General features: G+C 46.8%; 1 protein-coding gene across 1 annotated transcript in view; it reads left to right on the top strand.

The window, feature by feature from the left end:
- Positions 1 to 1,050, top strand: part of TENM4 (teneurin transmembrane protein 4) — a 366,208-nt gene extending 365,158 nt beyond the window's left edge. Inside the window, exon 30 of the mRNA XM_021704752.2 lies at positions 171 to 1,050. Within this exon, the coding sequence (XP_021560427.1) occupies positions 171 to 929 (759 nt within the window). The 3' untranslated portion in view covers positions 930 to 1,050. The remainder of the gene's footprint in view (positions 1 to 170) is intronic.
- Positions 1,051 to 21,442: the final 20,392 nt, after the last annotated feature.

The following is a 21,442-nucleotide window of genomic DNA, read 5'->3' as shown; positions in this document are numbered from 1 at the left end:
GATGGTGGAATGGTATAGTGGTCAGCGGTAGGGCTAGATGCTACTGGTTAATAAATATGTGTAGATTTGACTTAGTAATGTACGCTGAGTCTTCAGGCTATTAGGGAGAGGTTTCCCCTTTGTCTCATCCTCTCTCTCTCCATCCCTCTCTCTCTCTCCTCCCCCATCAGTCTATCCTTGGGGTACAGTGTGAAGTGCAGAAGCAGCTCAAGGCCTTCGTCACCCTGGAACGTTTTGACCAGCTCTACGGCTCCACGATCACCAGCTGCCAACAGGCCCCCGAGACAAAGAAGTTTGCATCCAGTGGCTCGGTCTTTGGCAAAGGGGTCAAGTTTGCCTTGAAGGATGGCCGAGTAACCACAGACATCATCAGTGTGGCCAACGAGGATGGGCGGAGGGTCGCTGCCATCTTGAACAACGCCCACTACCTAGATAACCTGCACTTCACCATTGATGGGGTGGACACCCACTACTTCGTGAAGCCAGGGCCTTCAGAAGGCGACCTGGCCATCCTGGGCCTCAGTGGGGGGCGGCGAACCCTGGAGAATGGGGTCAATGTCACCGTGTCCCAGATCAACACGATGCTCAATGGCAGGACTAGACGCTACACAGACATCCAGCTCCAGTACGGGGCGCTGTGCTTGAGCACTCGCTACGGGACGACGTTGGACGAGGAGAAGGCGCGGGTGCTGGAGCTGGCCCGGCAGAGAGCCGTGAGCCAGGCGTGGGCCCGTGAGCAACAGCGACTTCGGGAAGGGGAGGAAGGCCTGAGGGCCTGGACGGAGGGGGAAAAGCAGCAGGCACTGAACACAGGGCGGGTTCAAGGCTATGATGGCTTCTTCGTCATCTCCGTGGAGCAGTACCCAGAACTGTCGGACAGCGCCAACAATATCCACTTCATGAGACAGAGCGAGATGGGCCGGAGGTGACAGAGAGGACTCCAGCCTGCACTTCTTGCCAAAGACAGCTACTCTTTTGTGGCCACACACCTGACTGTGTTGTACTTAAAAAAAAAAAAAAAGAAAGAAAGAAAAGAAAAAAAAAAAAGAAAAATCCTTTTTTTAACAAGTGCAGAAAACAAACAAACAAACAAAAATACTGGTTGCATTGTAACTCGTGCAACATTCTTTTTTTTAAGAAAAGAAAAACACAAATTTGGCCTTCACACATTTTTTGCACAGAACAGAAGGTATTTTTTTTTCTGTAGTGTGATCACAATGAAAACTTTATTGTCTTTTGTTCCCTTTTTCCTTGAGGATTTTTCCCTGTTGTTGGGGTACATTTCTCCTCTCTGAGACACATCTTCTGAGGTGTGTCCTTGTCTGTCTCTAGGTACCCAGTGTGATGTGAGACACAGTGTCTGTGCTAATTTGTTTCATGTGCAACCCTTTCTTCCGTGGGGGGAGGGCAGGAGTGAGGGGTGCAGAGTCACGGGCTAGTACCAAACATCCGAGGCGGGCCTGGAAGGAGGGTCTGCAGGACCTGAGGATTTTTGGCTCAGCTCCCACAGACAAGTGGTGGCTTTTTTACTCACCATGTTCTGTGCCTCTGGAGGACCGCAGACGTCTTCATCTTGCTCTGGGGAATTTTGTGATATCACTCAGCACCTTTTTCAAGCTGTCCCCAACTCCTGTCCAAGCTTTATGTTTTGATGCTAAATGGAACCCCCAACCCCTTTTGCAAATCCTGTGTAGTTGTTGGTGCCAGCCCCATGCTGGGATGGAGAAAGCATTCCCCAGGTCCCTTCCCCCAGTCTGGTGACATAACATCCTGGGGCTAAGAGCCTCATCCTCCCAAGAGGTAGAGGCACCCAGGATGTCTGTGGTTGGTCGGTCTTCCCATGATGTTCCTTATTATTCATCTCTTCCTCTCTCCCAAAGTCAGATGTGAGAACCAGCACTGCCCGGCAAGCCCTCCACGTGGGCACAAGGTCCAGGGAGGGGCAGGCCACCCGTGGCAAAAGGATGGCAAAGGTACCAGCCTGCCTTCCTGGGTGAAACTTTCTCCCCATGACTTGGGGTATCTTCCCTCCACTGCTCAGCTCCACCACTGAGAAACAGGAGTGTGGAGAGAGGTGCTTGGTGGCCTTTGGTTCTGCAAAGAGACTTAAGAAACAGTCAGCCAAAGAGAGGAGGCATAAGCCAAGCGTCTTCTAACCAGCTCCTGAAGGCTTCTCTGCCTCCCACTCGTGGGCCAGTAATACAGCGGGGTGCAGCAGCTTAGGTGTTCAGGAATTCCTTCTGTGAAGTTCTTCTAAAACAGCTTCCCCTCTGGAGAGACTGAGGAGAAAGGAGGACAGAGCTAATCGGGCGTGACCTGGCCCTGTCATCCAGCCCCCGCCCCCCTGCTGCCCCCGGGGTTGGGACCAGTTCCTGAGGCCGATGCCTGCAGAGCAGGGAGGCCAGGCTACAGTTGTGCCTGTGGAGACCTAGGCCTGAGGTCACTGGGAAGAGGCATTCGCCCCCTGGGGAATGGGCACAACCCACCCCTGGAGGGCCTGACCAGGGAAAGGCTGCAGCCAACGGGCCAGGTAAGCATTGAGGGGAGGGGAAAGCAGCAGCAAGAGTTAGGAGCTCCTCGCTCCTGGTTCATCTGCCTAATTACGATCATCATTACCACTCACAGGAGGTTCTGGGAGACCAGGAGGGGAAGCCAAATGCTTCCTTTTGAGCTGGGCTTCCTAGAAAATGGGGCTTTTATGGGTTACATTTACATTAAGTGTGGAAAATGAATTCTGAGTCTGAGCTATCCCCCCGTGGAGACCTTGTTGGACTGATAAGCTCATGGCACCTTTATAGCCTTACTCACAGAGTCTTCAGAATATTACACGAGTTAATGAAACCAAGAAGGTCTTTACCGCGCGAGAACTGGAGCAGCGTGTAGCCTGGTTTCTGCCTGGCAGAGGGAGGCATCCACAGCTTCTCGGGAGAGGAGGTTTCGCCTTACGTCATCCCACCGGGATTAGAGGATATGTTTCGCTAAGTGCTCTTCCTGTTTCCAAAAACAGTCACACTGCTGCGACAGTGCACCTCGGCCTGTTGGTCCGCTGAGTCAGATGCGGTGCTCCTGGGGCCCACTGTGTGTGGTTCCTGGGAGCTGGTGGTGGGCTCCCATCAGGCATAATCGTTCTTGGATGGGAGGGACAGCAGTTTGGCCTGAAGAACACATGTTTCTTTTTTAATCCAAAATAGACTTCTGCCTCTCAAAGCATACTCTTGATATAAGGAGCCCTCGGGTGAAGCTCTCCTGCCCAGTAGCCTAGCTGATCAGTTCTATCTTGGCTGCCTGACACTAGTCAAGACCTGCTGGGGACATCTACTTGGAGGTGAGAGGTAACACGAGAGCCAAGGGAATGAATCATCTCCCTACACCTTCCCAGGCCTCTGAGCCTCCACCACCGACCCCCCCACCAAAGCGATAGTATGGACTTCTAAAGATCAAAAACAGAGAATTCCTGTGTGTTCCTTTCGTTTCAGCGAATAACGTTTTACCTGTCCTGGGCTACACACCACCGAGGAGACCCAGCGTCTGTGCGGGGAGAAATTGAGGCATTCCCAAGCTTTAGAGAAAAGATGTCAGGTGTGGGCTAGGCAGCATTATTTCACATGCATACTACTGCTCCTGGAGACGGCGCTTCTGGCCTTGGCCTTCCTGAGTCGGCTTCCGATCAGGCCAACAGGTGACGAAGTGCCTCCCTTCTCAGTCTGTCCTGCTGCTGAGACCAGCAGGCACAATCTCACAGCAAGAGTGAGTCTGAAGGCATAAGCCAGAGAGATCCCTGTGCCCACTGAGTGGCCTCCAAGCATCAAACCCCAACCTTGATGGCACCTGCCCTTTTGGCACTAAGCAACCCAAACATGTTCATTTCTTGGAGCAACCAGCCTTCCCTCACTGGCCCAGGGTCGTGATCCTGCAGGAGGTCAGCTTCTGTGCCCTAGAAAAGGGTTTATTTTGGAAGAATTCCTGCCTTCTTCCCTGTCTTCCACAGCTCCCATCAGGCCCTGACCCTCAGCCCCTCTGCCATCATTTTAAACAGGACTTTAATGATGCCCCAACTTGGTTTTTTTATAGGATAAGATTTCCTTTTTTTTTTACCCGCCCTCCAGGCAGACAGCATTGGAGGGCAGAGTTATGACGAGGGGAAGAAGGGGAAGAAACTCCCTGGTAAATTACAGCTTTGTCAGCCCCTGATGCTTGTCTCTCAGAACTGTTGGCTGAGAATTAACCCAAGGAACAGCCCAGTGCCTGAGGTCTACCTAGTGGTGGAGAATTTGAAACAATCCCTAGGAAAGTGACCAGAAGTTGAGAATGGTTTAAATAATCAGGATGGGGTGGGGCAGAAGCAGAAGGGGACCGTGAGGCAAGGAAGGGGATTAACCCTGGGCAGTGTTTTTATAGACACATAACAAGGAAGCACATTCGCTTAAAAAAAAAAAAAAAACCAGTATAAAGGACCTTTTCAGCTGTGACCTTTAAGTACCACCTTTATAGGTGGCAGTTTCCATTATGCAAAGACAGGGCTCTCGAGGTGAAATCTTAGAACGCAGTTTCACATCTGCAGCCTCGTGGTTGTGGTGGCCACGTGGTGAGGGCAGGGATGCTGAGCTTGGTGCCCAGGAGCAAGGAGCTCGCCAGGACTCTGCAGGATCCCGGGCTTTGGGGTTTGATCTCCTGGTGCTCAAAGTCAGATCTCGTCTCCATTCCTCATAGCAACCACTAAGCCCAGGCTCTGGCTTCTGGTCCTGGGCTGGGGCCCGCCTCCAGAGAGGTCCCAGGAAGAACCCAGTCTCTTCCTTCTATTGGGAACCTTGTTAGGACTCAAAGCCTTCCGTTTAAGGCTCATAATTCCCAGCTAGGTTTATACATTTGTCTACATTTTATTGGAAGGGAGGGGATTAAAAGAAAACTCTGTCGTTCAAGGCCCTTTCATTTAACCTTCAAAAAAACAGCAAACTCATTTTAAAGACTCATTGCTCAGGTGATAGAAACTTTATCCTTTCTAACCTTTACATTCTCCAAAACCAGCCCTGTGTACTTAACCGCCCCAGACAGCAGCGAGCTCTTCGGTTTCATCATGAATGTGGAAGATCAGAGTGGGGAGGAGGCCTGGGTGGGGCTCATGTTGGGTTTCTTACCCCCTCTGGAATGCCAAAGGCATGACACTGGGTGACTTCTTGGTCCCCAAGAACATGTGATTGATTCTGAGGGCAAATTGCCAACGGAGAAGCAAGCCTCAGGCAGGCTCAGCTGTCCCAGCAGAAGCTGAGTCACAGATGTGTGGTGGTGCCCGGCAGCCCCCGACTCACCCAACACCAGAGTCCCACTTTTCTAAACCTGCCTGTTCTTGAACACTTCTGAACGTGCAGCTTTGGCAAAAGGACTCTCCCAAGCTGCCTTTGGACGACCAACACTGGAGACTCTGGCCTTACCATGTGGAAATAGTTTTCCTGAAGTCTGGAACTAATTTTGAGAAGTTTTTTTCTCAACACTTTTGTGTTTCTAACACTGTATTCTTGACTGTGTAAATACCGACAAGGCTGTAAATAAAGGCAGATGTAGATACCTTCTAGAAAAAAAAAATGCATAAAAACAAAACCAGAAGTGATCCCGTGTAGCCTTCGTTGACAAATAAAAGAATATTTTGTGTTTAAGGTGTTGGGTGGCCTTTGTTTGGAGAGTAAGGACTGCCTGAGCCAGTCCTCTGAGTTTGCACTGCTGGATGCTTCTGTTCTCAGGATGACCTGCAAGACTCAGGTCCGTGGCCCCAGAGGCCCTCATAAGCCATCTAGGTGACAGCTGTCTGGAGAGGCTTGCCACAGGCCACAAAGACCCCGGTGCTTAGCCTCGCGAACGTCAAGGCACCTGTGACATCAGCTGTGTCCCCACCGCCCCCCAGGCCACGCCCTCCTCCAGCTGATGTCCTCACTGGCTTTGGGGACAGGCTCCAAGAGGCAGGACAGCCCAACACTGCCCTGAAAATAGAGCCACTGGGCACAGAGTTGTCCCCTAGGCCACTGGTTGCACTTTCGAAAATAAACGCATAGTCATCACGCAAATTATTATAACCACGTTAATACAACTTGGAAAAAAGGACAAAAAATTTCTTTAGCATTGTTTTTTTTTTTTCTTTCCTTTGTGTGTTCTTAATGTAGCTTTAAAAATAACTAAGGTAGTTATAATCACAGCATACGGGTAATTTTTCACCTTGCTTTTCTCACTTAACCTCGCACTTAACCTCTCAGCTCTAGAAGTCAGGGATGACAGCTGGTCACTTCAGAAAGTACGTTAGCCAAGCCCAGCTCCCCGGTGTGAATGGCAACCCTTATGAAAATTCGAGTAATTGGGCAGAGGCGTAAGAGCAGAAGGCCTCCCTGCCCTCCCGTTGGCCTCAGCACGGACCCTCCTCCACCAGGCCCTCTGGGAAGATTCAGGCCCCTCCCCTCCCCTCAGGCACTGCGGCCCAGACCATCACCCTGCTGTGGAGCCCCCCAGCAGCCATCTACGGTGGTAGGAAAAAACCCTACTTCACTTTTGGAGTTGGGCCGAATTGGGTGCAGCACTTACTATGAGATCTCAGCAAGTCTTTTAACCCCTCTAAGCCTTGGTCTTCCATCTCTAATGAGGCTATGATGATGCATACAACTCAGAGGACAGGCTACGCAATGCCGCGCAATACTCCAAGCCCAACAGGCTTTTCCCAGGTAAGTTTTCTACCGCACGCCCACCTTCCTTTCAAAGGCCGGCACTCTTCCCTCCACACAAGTGCTTCTCAGCCTTTGGCCCGCATCACATTCACCTGTAGGACTTATTGGAAAAAACTGCTGGGTCCTCCCCGCCCAAGAATTTCTGAATCAGTGGGTCTGGGATGAGGCCCATTAATTTGTATCTCTAACGTGTTCCCAGGGACACTGATGCCCCTTCCTGCTTTGAGAACCACTGCTGACTAGACTATCTGCATATTGCGGATGCAGTAAGCTACTTAGCATGGCACTTCAGATGCGCTGAGTCCATGAAACCTACCACAGGAGGGCTACACAGTAGAGCAGGTGTATCAGGTCCCGCCCCCCCCACCCCCCGCCAAATGTACCCACAGACTTTCACACCTGAGGGCCTTTCACGGCTTGTTCAAGCCCAGCTGAAATGCCCTCTTGCAGCTCATTCCCCTCCCAGGAGGCACGCACTGAGCACCTGCCACTTGCCAGGCACTTCTCAAGACTGGATTATCCTTGTGTGTGAGCCCCGCAAGGCCCACAGAGGCCGTGTCTATCTAATGCTCTGCATGTCCCCAGTGTCCAAAGCAGGTGCTCGGCCACAGGTCACCCTCGGTTCAGCTTTCCCTTTGCCTTAGGGGCTCACTCTCTCTGGTATATTCGAGAAAGAGTAGGGGTCGCCTCCTGTCCACTTCCGAAAGGAGACTACCTCTGCTCCAAACTGGGTACTGCTCCTGCCTCCACCGCCCCCCTGGCAAGCTTGCCGCTGCGGCCTTGTTTGCAGAGAGCAGAGCCCCGCCCCCGCCCTCTGTAACCCCGCCCCCACGGTCCTGCCCAAGATTCGCCTTTTTCATGATCCACCGGAAGCCATGGAGAAAGCCACAGCCTATGAGGAAGAAGACTTTAAAAGTGAGTAGTACTAGGGGCATCTCGGTGGCTCAGCATCTGACTCTTGATTTCGGCTCAGGTCACGATCTCAGGGTCATGATCTCAGGGTCGTGAGATTGAACCCCCCTCGGGCCTGCTTAAGATTCTCTTTCCTTCTCCCTCTGCCCCTCCTCCTCTCTTAAAAAAAAAAAAAATACTACCATATCCAGAGGAGAAGTGTCTAAGAGTTGAACCTCGTACAAAGGCTTTCCACTTGGTGTCATCCCACCGGGATGGACCTTGTTCCCAGTCCTCATGCTGGCATCGTTCTGGGTGTCTCTCCCTCCAAATCCACACTGGAGCTCTCTCTCCACCCCTTGGGAAACTCCATCCCTACTGGAGAGCCCACCCCTGCCCCCATCAGGCAGTCCAGCATTTATTTCTCAAGTCTGGAGTAACCCCAGAGTGGGCTCCAACCACCATCCCCAGGCCGGTCCCCTTTCAACATATCAGGGGCAGTAGGAGTTGCACATACATTCTTTACCCTTCAAGATTTATCCAAAGCATATTTGTGGAGACACACCTTGCAAAGATAGATATCAGTTCTTACAGCTGTAGAATTTTAAGCCCTTTGGGAAGAATAGAAGCATTTTCCTACCTGCAAGCCTAGTCCTGCCTGGTGGACGTCAGTACATGACAATGTATGCAGAGCAGATGGGCCTTCACTTTGTCATCCCCTGCCTCACCTTCAAAACGTGCCCACTCCACTCTGCCAGGACTAAATGCTTAGGGTAAAAATCTCTTCCCCAGTCTGTGAGATGGAAACAGAGGACATGGAGTCATTCTTTCAGATATGGATATTATATCACTGTAGGTGGGTGGATGGATGGATGGGTGGGAAGATAATGGATGACTAAATGAGTGAATGCTAGAGCCAGGCCTTTGAGGAGGCTGAGAAGAGCAATTGCAATTAATCAGCAAATGTTCAATGAGCACTTCATGTATGTTAGACATTACCCCAAGCAGCCTTAAAGGGATCTTAGATGTAAAACAGGACCCTTTGCTTAAAAACATTACCACCCAATGAGGAGGTCTAGAAAGATTCAGAAAACAGAGCATGTGCTCTCTGTCACTACTCCAGAAGCCTCAGCATCCAGACTTGCTAGAACTCAGAAGTCTGGTGAAGGAGCAGAAACCTTCCAGGTTTTGCCCTGGGGGAGGTGGCCAGAGGCCCAGTCTCTGGAACAAAGAGGTCCGCCAAAAGCTTGAGTTTCATCTAAGGAATCGGGAGTTCCCAGTTTTACAGCAGAAGCATGGCAAGGCAGCCAGGGGGTCCAGGCGCTACTGCGTGTAGGGCTATTGGGAGCAGAACCCTATCAATATCCAAGGGTCAGGTCCAGACGCTGAGGGCAGGAATCTGGATCTAAGCAGGTGGGCTGGGCAGACACCCTAGTGTCCACACTTCACTAACATACATTTGGTTTTAGGAGGAACTAAGCTCTGAGGACTTAAGCTCATCCTCTGCCCATAGCCATGATTCTGTGATAGCAGGGCCGGCCCCACCTCCCACCTCCTGCCATGTCTAAGGCTCCTAATGTGCTCCTTGCCTGATCAGCCTGTGATTTACACTAGAAACTCAGAGACTCCAGCTATCTTGAGAGGATGGAGGGGACTGAGCCCAGTGCTAAGAAAGTGGTTCCAACAAAAAGCACTTTCCACAGTGCTGAAGAAGGGGAGCTCAGGGTAGGTTGGGTGGGGAAGGGAAGGAATCTGAGTAAATTTCCTGGAAGAGGTGCGTTTGGTGAGAAAGGATTAGGAGGGAGTGGAAGACATTCCTGGTGGTAGGAAGGGGAGCTGTTCATGTGGGCTGAGGGGAGCCTGGGCCTCCAAGCCCTACTCCTCTGAACCTAGTCCACACGAACATAAAGCCAAAAATTCCCAGGGATCTGACCCAGCATGTCTCAACTTTTTTCACACAGCAAAACACACAATGGTGGATGGGTACATGCAGGATCCACTCCCGTGTATCCAGATTTGGTAAAACAAAGGCGTAGGTTATGTGCCAAACCCAGCAAGTAAGAATTTGTTCCCCACTCAAAAAGCGATCAGAATGCAAATGAGGGAGAGTGATCATATTACAGGGATAATTTTGGATGCACTCTAATTTATAGCAAAAGGCATTATTTTTCAAAGCTGTGCTTCATTATTCATAATAACTTACTTCCGACACATGGCATCACTCTTCGTAGGAACATACTTCCTTTTCTTTTGTTCCTATCTTGGGTGGGGCGTTCCCCATAAACAGATCCTGAATAAAGATTTGTCTAAAAGTAAGTTATTAGGAAGTAGTCCCAGGAGAAACAGGTAGACAAATGAAGGTGAGAGGCAAGAAAAGGCTATCAAGGGTGTGAGAGCAAGCAAAGTCCCAGGAGAGTAACTTTGGCTCAGTCCGGTGGGGGACTTGTGGAAACAAGCTAGGTCATGCCTGCAAGCTATCCCCAGCGGGGCCAAGGGCAGGAATTTTGACTCCTCTGCATCTGTCAGTCATGCGTTAAGGGCTGCCCCTGGGGATGTCATTTCCTATCACTTCTGGCTCTGTGCACTCGTGCACTCGGCAAATGGGGCTCCGGCCGCCTGAGGACAGCCTGCCTACAAAGGGTCGCAGGTGTTGGCTTTTGGGAATGAAAGCACACAGCTTTCATTCATTTCAATCTGAGGAGGTTAGTGGAGTCTCAAAGCACCTGCTGTGGTCTCATTTCCTGCCTCATAGTGGGCACCTAGTAAATGCAGCGTGGCTGTTGGCTAGTGACAGATGCATCCAAGAGAACAGGACACAGTAATCACCTGCATTAAGCAAACAGAGGACAGGACCCCACCTGTTGTGCTTACCACTGTATCCTTGGCACCTGGCACAGGACTCATTCATATGCATTTGTCAGGTAAGTGATGAATGAATCTCTGCCCCCCTCCCATGGTAATTCTTGATCTAAGTTTCTCTAGGGTCTCCATAGTTCTCTCATTCATTGCTTGCTTGACTATGGGGCACTCAGGGGGAGCTCCCTGGAATCTCACCACATGGTGACCCTCCCCAGTGGGCAAGCACCTGACAACTGTTAGGCCCGATGTCTGCCTCTATTCTCTCCTGATCAGATGTTCTGAGGACATACAGTGGGGCTCAGTGGGGAGAGCTCCTTGACATGGGGTAGGTGTGGGCTCTAGACCCAGTACTATCTGCATGAAATCTCATTTGAACCTACAGCAATATTCATGGTAGATATTATTACCTCCCACTTTGCATATGAGGCCTGGAGATGTTCAGGATTTGTGCTATTAAGCAATAGAATCAGAATTTGAATCCAGATTTGCTTAACTCCAAATTCGAGGCTATTTCTCTTATGTCTTAAAGCTGGCAAGTAAGGAAATGTCTGATGTGAAGGGTTTTATACACGACAAGGTCTGTTGATGGCCATTCACCTTGCAAGAAGCCAGAGAGTCACCTGACGACCATGCAACAGATGCGAGGCCTCCCCAAGCCTTGGCTCAGCTCCAGACTCGAGGCTGCCTTTCATGGGTGTGCAGCCTGCGCAGCTCACGGGCTCCTGTGGTCAGCGGGCCCCACTCTTAGTTTACCATTCTGCTGTCTGCATCTTTGAAATTTGTCAGTTTTTGAGTAAGGGGTCCTGTATTTTCATTTGGCACTGGAATGTGCGATTTATATAGCTGATCCCTCCACACTGTTTTCCCGGTGTGGAGAAACTCAGCATGCTAGGATGTTCTCGGGGCCCTGGAACTCCAAAGGGATGTGGTGGGCAAGAAAACCCGTACACATTCCAAGGAGGCCGGGGAGACTGACTAGAACCAGCTCAATGGCTTCCCACCCTTATCCACCCCAAGCCGGGAAATCCCTATTCAATGTTAAATGTCTCTGTCCCCTAAAGTGGCAAAGACCTGGGAAAGAAGGAGGTGTAGGGACAGTGGGGCAAAAAGAAGCCACTAGCCTGGAGGCTTCCACGGGGCAGACAACACCCTGAGAACGGAATGAAGAAGGGCATGGCGGGGGAGGGCATGGTGAGGGAAAGGCACCGAGGCGTCCTGGGGGTAGCTGGGCATGTCTCCTGGGCCAGGCAGAGGGACCTCAGCAATCAGGACTGGACTTGTGGGCAGGGGCCGGACAACCAGGAGGGCTTGACTTTGTCTCCTGGCCCCCAGTTTTCTTGTGTACATTGTCCTGGGCCAGTCTCCTTTCCCACCCTGAATCTTGCCAGGATGGCTGAAATTTATTGAGATTGGGAGGGGGAGGTTTGATCTTCTCCAGAGATAGACGTTTATCTGCTCTTCCACTCTATTGTGCAGGGCAGGTAATGAGCGTATAGCTAATTAATGATTTCTTTGCATGGATAACACCACCTAGTGGTCGCCTGTCACACACACTTTGCCATTTCATCAGACTGATAGGCAGAAAAAATTGGAGAGGTTATATAGGACCATAATAATCCCCCGTCCTCCCCCTGTACTTTGTGTAGCTCAGACGACCTTCATACAGGAATCCTTCTGACCCGCACAAAAGCCCCAAAGTTGAGCGATGACTCTTGGAAGATGCTCCCTAAGGCAACACACGCACGCACGCACCCGGAGCGGGCACAGAAGAGGATCAGCTCTGGAGGTCCCTTCCTCAGTGCCTTCTGATCCTTGTGCTACTATGACAGGGCCCTTGAACCTCTGATATGCTGTCATAACACCATGTGGATGACTGCAGAGGCTGAGCCTGCGGTTGGACGAAGGTGGTCAAAACAGCACTTCTGGGGCCCCTGGGTGGCTCAGTCAGTTAAGCATCTGACTCTTAATTTCAGCTCAGGTCATGATCTCAGGGTTGTGAGTTCAAGCCCCACGTCAGGCTCCACACTGGGCATGGAGCTTGCTTAAGATTCTCTCTCTCTCACTCTCTCCCTTTCCCCTCCACCACCTCCCCCCCCCAGCCTCTCTCAATCTCAAGGGAAAAAAAAACAGCACTCGTGACTCATGGGGCTTGGAAACTTACCTTAGGCCTCTTCAAACATTCAGTAATGATAATATCAATAAAAGAAGCAGGAGGATAAGAGGCGCTAGAGGGGAGGATGCTGTTTCTTGAGAGTCATCCCCCTTTAGATATCTTCCTTGGATGCATTTTTGCAAGCACATTAAATCTGTCTCAGAATAAGGCAAGGTTCAGATGGCAATTAATATACACTCGGTGCCTACTAAGTGCCAGGCGCTTTTCTGAGCACTTTAAATGCATTTGTTCATTTAGTCCTCACCATAGTATAACAAGAGAGGTACTATTGTAATCCCCATTTTGCAGGTAGGGACACTGAGGCACCTGTCTAAGGACGTGCAGCTAGTAAGTAGAGGAACGGAGATTTGAAGCTAAACCATCCAGTTCCAGGGCATACACTATTAAATCACTACTCGGGCTACCTCCTAGGCTGAGAGACAAAAAGAAAATGCTTATACCCTGTCCTGGAGACTGCTGGGGAAGAAAGATATGTGAGTGAATACCCATAATGCATTTACTTGTTTATTGACCTGACACGCTTTTCCTGAAGGACATCTGGGTCCTTCAGGAGGTTTGGGTGGGTACGTAGGTGTAAGTGACCCCCACTCTGATGGGGAAGAGAAGCCGAACCAGGTTGGACCTGTACACAGGTGATTCGGGATGGACCAGGAGGCACTGGGATGAGAAGCAGGGCCAAGGCACAGCTAGCCAGGCAGTGCTGGAACCCTGGTCTAACTGGGTCTAAGGAATATCAGCCAAGCAAATCATGAATCTTCAGCAGACAGCTGCTAGAATCCTGATTATATCTAAGAAGCTCCACTGATTCTCTCCCTTGAGCTTTAGGCCATCTACCCCGGAAGAGAAGGGGAACACCGGAGATGAGGCAAGATTCCCCTTCTCAAAGTGAAGTAGGACGAGTTCCTTCTGGGGTTCAGGTTCCAGATAGACGGGCCTCAACTGCCATCTACTGGCCAACTGCATGTACTGCGCTGGGGATGGCCAGGGTCCCCCCTTCCTGCTCAGATGCGGAGGGAAAGGGGCCAAAGGCAGCTGAATCTTTGACCCTTAAATAGCCTTGAGAAGGAGGTTGCCACCTCCTGTGTTTTACAAATAAAGAGGACACTGAGACTCTGAGGGGTGACAAGAGGTAGTAATAGATTTCATTTACCATTTGCCAGGCACTGTGCTAAGCACTTCACATTCATTATTTCCTTGAATCTTCTCAAGAATCCTGAGATTTGTTATGTATAGTAAAGAACCCTTTACTTGTTATGTCCCTGAAGTCCGTTTATTCTGTAACAGTTCCACATTCTTCCTAAAGCCACTTATTTGTGGACACACAGGTCATTTGTACTATGGGAGGTCTCACAACCTGGATTGGGGTGATGGGTCTTCAGTGTCACCTCACTCTTAAGCCTCCCCAGCTTCTATAAGCTGGCATGTAGCTCTAAAAGCTTAAATAAATTCAAGTCAGTTGTTTCAAGCTGGACTAATTCGTATGTACTTTCTATTGCATCCCATCAGGAGGCACATAATGTGTGGTTGTCCCACTTAGGTTTAGTGATGTTAAAGCAGTGCTTACTTAAGTGGGAGCCTTATTTAAAGAACTTTCAGGTTCTTGTGGCAGGTGAGATGGATCAGCTATAGAACCTGAGCAGAGGGGAGCCTGGGTGGCTCCGTCAGTTAAGCGTCTGCCTTCAGCTCAGGTCATGATCCCAGGGTCCTGGGGATCGAGCCCAGCGTCAGGCTCCCTGCTCCATAGGAAGCCTGCTTCTCCCTCTGCCTCTCTCTCTCTCCACTCATGCTCCCTCTCTGTCTCTCTCAAATAAATAAAATCTTGAAAAAAAAAGAATCTGAAAAGAATGCACAGAGCAGCTATGAGGACTCCGAAAATAAACAGCAGCAAGCAGGTTGGGGAGGAAGACCAGAATTTTGAGTGTTCACTGATTTGGTTTATCTCTTTTTTTCCCCTCTGGAGTCCCCCAACCTTGACTCAAAGCAGCCAAAAACCCAGAAGTGGACATCAACACAGACAGAACTCTAGGAGAAATCCTGTTTCAGACTTGAAGATTGAGAGCGGGGTCTCCTGAGAGTCACAGCAGAGGCCCACAGACACAGGACGGAGGACTGTCCTCTGGTCAGAGGAGTGTTGGGTGAAGGGACCCCCGCGACTTTCTCTATCATCCTATTAGATTGCCCCAGATGCAGCTGTAGTCATTGCAGAAAGTGCATGACAGAAGGGAGATAAATAAAGCCCCAGGTTTCTGGCTGGAAAACCAAAAAGGGAGCCTCAGGGAAACAGAAAACACCGGGGTAGCTGTGGCATGGGAAGAGCTCAGGATAGTGGACCCATACGTAGTTTGTGAACTCCTGGACCCACTCCTGGTTACACAGACCTAGATCGGGCCCTAAACAGTATAACATGACCTTTGAGAACTAAACCGAGAAGCAGACGGTGGCCCAGGTCCCAGACTGGCCACTGGGTGGAACACATATACAGAACAGATCTGAGTTAGCCTGACAAAGTCTTTGAACACTGAACGTTGAAACCACCATCCACAGAACATTGCTCAGAACTTGCCCTGTCAAGTACTTGCTTTTTACTTTCTTTTGATTATCCATAGAATTTAAGTAAGATCCAGAGACCCGTAACATAATATTCAAAACATCCAGGATACTTAGCATATGAAGAACCAGGAAAATCACAACTGTGCCAATGTTGAGATGACACAGTTGTTGAGATTATCTAACAAAGACTTTAAAGCACTATTATAAAAGTGCTCCAAAAGTAAGAGGGAATGCTCTTGAAGCAAATGGAAAGAGAAAGCCTCCGAAAATAAATAAAAGATATAAAGAACCAAATGGAAATTTTATAACTAAAAAAACACATTAACCCAACATTTTAAAACTCACTGGATGGCTCAGTCTGGCAGAATGGAGATGACAGGACAAGGGTCGATGAAGGTAGGTTGATTAAAAGTATCCAAATGGGACATTTATCTTTCTTCAGAAGAGAATGCTCTACTAGTTAAGCAATTGTTTGCACATTTCTCAAAATATCTGTGTAATATTTTTACTGTTCAGGACTTCATTCTATCAGTGAACAATTTGAGTAAAAGCAAAAGGGGGCGGGGCCTGGGAAGCACAACTTATATTCACATATTATAAACCAAGAATTATGATTCACCCAATTTGGTACACCTGAGGTATAGTTAGAAAAAAAAATTATTATGGTAATTTTTAGAAGGGCAGGAAAAAAAAGGAGAAGGAGGGAGCAGGTAGGGGACGTCTGGGTGGCTCAGTCAGTTAAATGTCTAAGCGTCTGCCTTTGGCTCAGGTCATGATCGCAGGGTCCTGGGATTGAGCCCCGCATCGGGCTCCCTGCTCTGCGGGAAGCCTGCTTCTCCCTCTCCTACTCCCCCTGCTTGTGTTCCCTCTCTCACTGTCTCTCTGTCAAATAAATAAATAAGATCTTTAAAAAAACACACACACAATAAAAAAGGAGGAGCAGGTAGGGGAAGAAGAGAAGAGGGGAGAAGGAGAAGAAGAATGGGTTTTTTTCCAACTATTTAACTCTGAAATACACTTCATATAAAAAAGGCAGGACACATTCTTGATTCTGCCCTTTGTTGATCAGTCTTCAAATCTATTCACTGGGACCCTTGTTTGTATGTGTGTGTATACACACACACACACACACACACATATATGCATGCGTGTGTATAGCTTAAAATAGTATTTTTTCAAATGTCATCATGAACTAATGAATTTTTATGATGTGATGTGCTTCTGTCGATTACCTTTGATGTACAAATTGTCCTATCTTAGGCCAGTTGGCTTCTATTGTCCTTTTGACATGACCCCAGTTGCTTTGTAACAGAGTAAGATATCTCAGACTCACTTTGTATGTTTCATACCCCAGAATTCGAATCAATCATTTATTTCTCAAAAGATCCCTGGTTCCTTTTGTTGAGAAAATGCATCTAGATACCACAGTCTAGAAGATATGAGTGCTTACTGCTACAAGGTTTTCATGGCATTTAGGCCTTTTCAGCAATCAGAGCTAGAAAAAGAATACTTTTTAAACGTAGAGGAAAATCATAAATTCTTACTGTATTTGTGATTGTAATCTATAATTACATGGTTTTTATTTCTTTCATTTTATATTTCATTATCTTTCCTCTTAAGTTGAAAATCTTGATTTTAGAACACATGAACAGGGGCGCCTGGGTGGCTCAGTCATTAAGTGTCTGCCTTCGGCTCAGGTCATGATCCCAGGGTCCTGGGATCAAGCCCCGCATCGGGCTCCCTGCTCCGCGGGAAGCCTGCTTCTCCCTCTCCCACTCCCTCTGCTTGTGTTCCCTCTCTCGCTGTGTCTCTCTCTATCAAATAAATAAATAAAATCTTTAAAAAAACACACACACATGAACCTAACTACTTACTTGATTAATACCACAGTAAACCTATAATAGTTCCAACATGGCAATAAGACTACTGATCATGGCTTAAGATTTCTTTGCAGAATGTTTTGGTTTTATTTTTGTTGTAGTTTTACATCATTTGAAGGGGTTTTTTTTCTCACTGTGTTTATGCTACTATCTTGGAATAGTTGGGCTCATTTGTTTCAATTTGTTTTTTATTGTTATTTCTTCATTTTAACTTTATTTTTTTTAAGATTTATTTATTTATTTATTTGAGAGAGAGAATGAGATAGAGAGAGCATGAGAGGGGGGAGGGTCAGAGGGAGAAGCAGACTCCCTGCTGAGAGGGAGCCCGATGCGGGACTCGATCCCGGGATCATGACCTGAGCCGAAGGCAGTCGCTTAACCAACTGAGCCACCCAGGCGCCCTAACTTTATTTTTTTAACTGTCTAAAACATTAACATCGTGCCAAAGTCAAAACCATATAACAACCTGAATTTACAGAATCTCACTTACATGTCTATCTTCTCCCCCCTGTTTTTTCTCTCTCCTCATACATAACAATTAGACATTAGTTTAACATTTCTCTTTTTTTAAAAAGATTTTATTTATTCATTTGAGACACAGAGATACACAGAGAGAGAGAGAGCATGAGCAGGGAGAGAGGCAGAGGGAGAAACAGGCTCCCCACTGAGCCAGGAGCCTGACCCGTGGCTCGATCCCAGGACCCCAGGATCATGACCGGAGCCGAAGGCCTAACCATCTGAGCCACCCAGGTGCCCCAACATTTCTCTTTTTTTAATATATTTATTTATTTAGCAAAAATTAGCACACTTGGCCTTATTCTCTACCTTGCTTTTTTTTTTTTTTTCCACTTAACAATGTATCCTAGAAATCACTGTGTCTCAGTATTTCGTGATCTTTTCATTACTTTTTGGAGCTTCATTATACTTCATTGCATGGATGTACCATCATCTCTTCAACTAGTTCCCGATTGATGGACATTTTGGGCTATCTCCAATCATTTGTTACTATAAATTAAATTACAGTGTGGTGCTTAGGTCATATTTTATTTTTGTTGGTGTATCTTTGGAATCTTATTCCTAGGGGTGACTGGGTGTTTCAGTTGTTTAAGCATCCAATTCTTGATCTCAGCTCAGGTCTTGATCTCAAGGTCATGAGTTCAAGCCCTGTGTTGGGCTCCACGCTGGGCATGGAGCCTACTTAAAAAAAAAAAAAAAAAAGAATCCTGTTCCTACAAGTGGGATTGCTGAGTCAAAAGGTAAATGAATATATAATTTTGCTAATATGTCATCAAATTCCCTTCTGAAGTTGTTGTATCATTTGGATTTCTGCCAGAAAGATATCAGGGTGCCAGAGTTCCTGTTTCCCTCACAGTCAGTCTTCTCAAGAGAATATTTTCTCAAAATTTTGAATGTTTGCCAATCTGATAGATGAACCCTGATAGATAGGCATACTTTTAATTTTTGTATCTTATTATAATTGAGGTTGAGCATCTTTTCACATGTGTAAGAGCTTTTTTGTTTGTTTCTCTTTCTGTGAAACATATATTCCTATCTTTTCTCCATTTTTTTCTAAAGAATTGTTGTCTTTTTTTCCCTCAATTTTTAAGATGGTTAGGCCTTTGTATGTGATCTGAGTAGCAAATCTTTTCCTAGTTGTCACTTGTCTTGTAGCTTTGCTTACGATGTTTTGTTCTGGAAAAAAAAATTACAGCCAAACTTATCAAATTTTCTTTTATTGCTTCTAGATATTGAGACATAAGAAAATTTTCCTTCACCCAGGTTATTGAAGTAGTAGGAACATTTAAGCTATAATTAAAAAATTGCTGGCGGCTCAGTGTGGACTAATTTGAGTTAAAAACTTTGGGGAGACTCCCACACTTTTATGAGTTTTACCTCTAGGAATCTCACCAGATTCTCAGGATGAAAGTCAGAGAAAAAAAATCCCTTTATGCTTCCAGCAGAGGTAACCATTATGAAATACATCCAAAGCATTATGTTCTCCTTAACAAAAGCCTGCCCTCAATGGAAATTATTTTACTAGAGCCTAATCTACCTGGAAGAAGAGAAATACCCAACTCCAGCCCCTTCTACACTTTTTGTCTCACCTAAGGGGGACAAAAAAAAGCTGAGAATTGCTTGTGAAGGTCATAACCCAGGGGCGCAGGCTCATTAAAAGACTGAGACCTAATTATAGAATTCTGGAATCTCCTCCCCTCCCCCCCTCCCACACACATACCTTACCACCACATTAACAAGCTCCTGTACAGTAACAGGGCATTACTACTGAAAGAACTGCAGAGCTCACAGCCTGGTCAAGAAAGAGTCTCTAGGGAATTCCAAAGATGCCAGGGAAGACAAAAACAATGACAGTACAGGAGGTTTTAGCCTCTACCATCTGCAGCTGTAGCAAATAGTAAACATAGTCTAACTCAGATAAACACAAAACTTCACAATAAAGGCCTATTTAACTCAATTCTTTCTACCTGCTATATCATGTCCAGCTTTCCACAAAAAAATGCCAAGTCATGCTAAAAGGCACCAACACAGTCTGAGGAGATGAAGCAAGCTTCAAACCAGACTCCTCGGGTATGACAGAAGTTTTGGAGCTATCAGACTAGGAATTTATAATAACTATGATTGATATGCTAAGAGATCTAATGAAAATGTGAAACCATGTAAAACAAATGGAAATGGAAACTCTAAGAAAGAATCAAAAGGAAAGTGTAGCAATCCCAAACACTATAACAGAAATAAAGATCCGTTCGTAGGCTCATCAGCAGACTGGACATGGCTGACAGAAGAATCAACAAATGGAAAGATGTGTCAACAGAAACTTCCCAAACTGAGAAGCATAAAGAAAAAAGAATGAAAAAAAAAAAAAGGAATGGAATATCCAAGAATTGTGGGACAATTGCAAAAGCATAACATATGTGTAATGGAATACCAGAAGGAGAAGAAAGAGAGGAAGGAACAGAAGAACTATTTGAAGTCACTAATGCCTGAGAATTTTCCAAAAGTAATGGCAGACACCATGCCTCAGATCCAGAAATTCCAGACATCAAGCATGATAAATTCCAAAAAATTTGCACACAAACATATTATGTTGTAAATGCAGAAAAATCAAAGACAAAGAGAAAATCTTGATATAAGACACTGAGTGTGGGTGGGGGTGGGGAGAACACTTACCTATGGAGGAATAAGGATAAGAATTACATCAAATTTCTCTTCAGACACCATGCAAGCAAGTACAGAGGGGAGTGAAGTATTTAAAGTGTTAAAAGAAAAAAAAACAACAATTGGGAATTCTGTATCCACTTGACCCTTATTTTTCAAAAGGAGAGAAGAAATAAAGACTTCCTCAGACAAATGAAAGTTGAAGGAATTTGTCACCAGTAGATCTGCCTTATATGAAATTTGTTAAAAGTTCTTCAGAGAGGGGCGCCTGGGTGGCTCAGTCGGTTAAGCGGCTGCCTTCGGCTCAGGTCATGATCCCAGGCTCCTGGGATCGAGCCCCGCATCGGGGTCCCTGCTCAGCAGAGAGCCTGCTTCTCCATTTCCCTCTGCCTGCCACTCTGCCTACTTGTGCTATCTCTCTGTCAAATAAATAAATTAAAAAAAAAAAAGTTCTTCAGAGAGGGGCACCTGGGTGGCTCAGTCAGTTTAAAGTCTGCCTTTAGCTCAGGTCATGATCTCAGCGTCCTGGGATTGAGTCCCATGTTGGACTCCCTGCTCAGCAGGGAGTCTGCTTCTCCCTCTCCCTCTGCCCCCCACTCTTGCTCTCTCTCTCACTCTCTATCTCAAATAAATAAATAAATAAATAAAATCTTTTAAAAAAATTCTTCAGAGAGAAGGAAATTATATAGGTTAGAAACTCAGATCTTCATAAAGAAAAGCAGAGCATTAGTCAAGGAATAATTGAAGGTAAAACAACATTTTTTATTTTTCTATTCTTAATTGATCTAACAGATAACAATTTGTTCAAAATAATAATACCAACAATGCATTTAGTGATTGTAGCTTATGGATAAGCGGAATGATTGACAGCAATGTTATAAGAGTAAAAGACAAGGAGAAAAACAAATAGTAGTCATAGATGTGGTAGATATTAAACCAACTATAATCATTTTTTTTAAAGAAAAGGGGGAACCCAACGCCAGGCCCAATCCCAGGACCCCGGGATCATGACCCGAGCTGAAAGCAGATACTTAACTGACTGAGCCACCCAGGTGCCCCACAACGATAATCACTTTAAATTTGAATGTTCCAAATACATCAAATAAGAGACAAACTATAAGAATTTATTTTATTTTTTTTTTTTTAAGATTTTTTTTTTATTTATTTATTTGAGGCAGAGAGAATGAGAGAGAGAGAGAGCACATGAGAGG

Source organism: Neomonachus schauinslandi, chromosome 11, assembly GCF_002201575.2.
Source record: "Neomonachus schauinslandi chromosome 11, ASM220157v2, whole genome shotgun sequence".
Classification (NCBI taxonomy): Eukaryota; Metazoa; Chordata; class Mammalia; order Carnivora; family Phocidae; genus Neomonachus; species Neomonachus schauinslandi.
The sequence above is the reverse complement of the archived record's forward strand: the minus strand, read 5'-3'. Positions and strand labels throughout refer to the sequence as shown.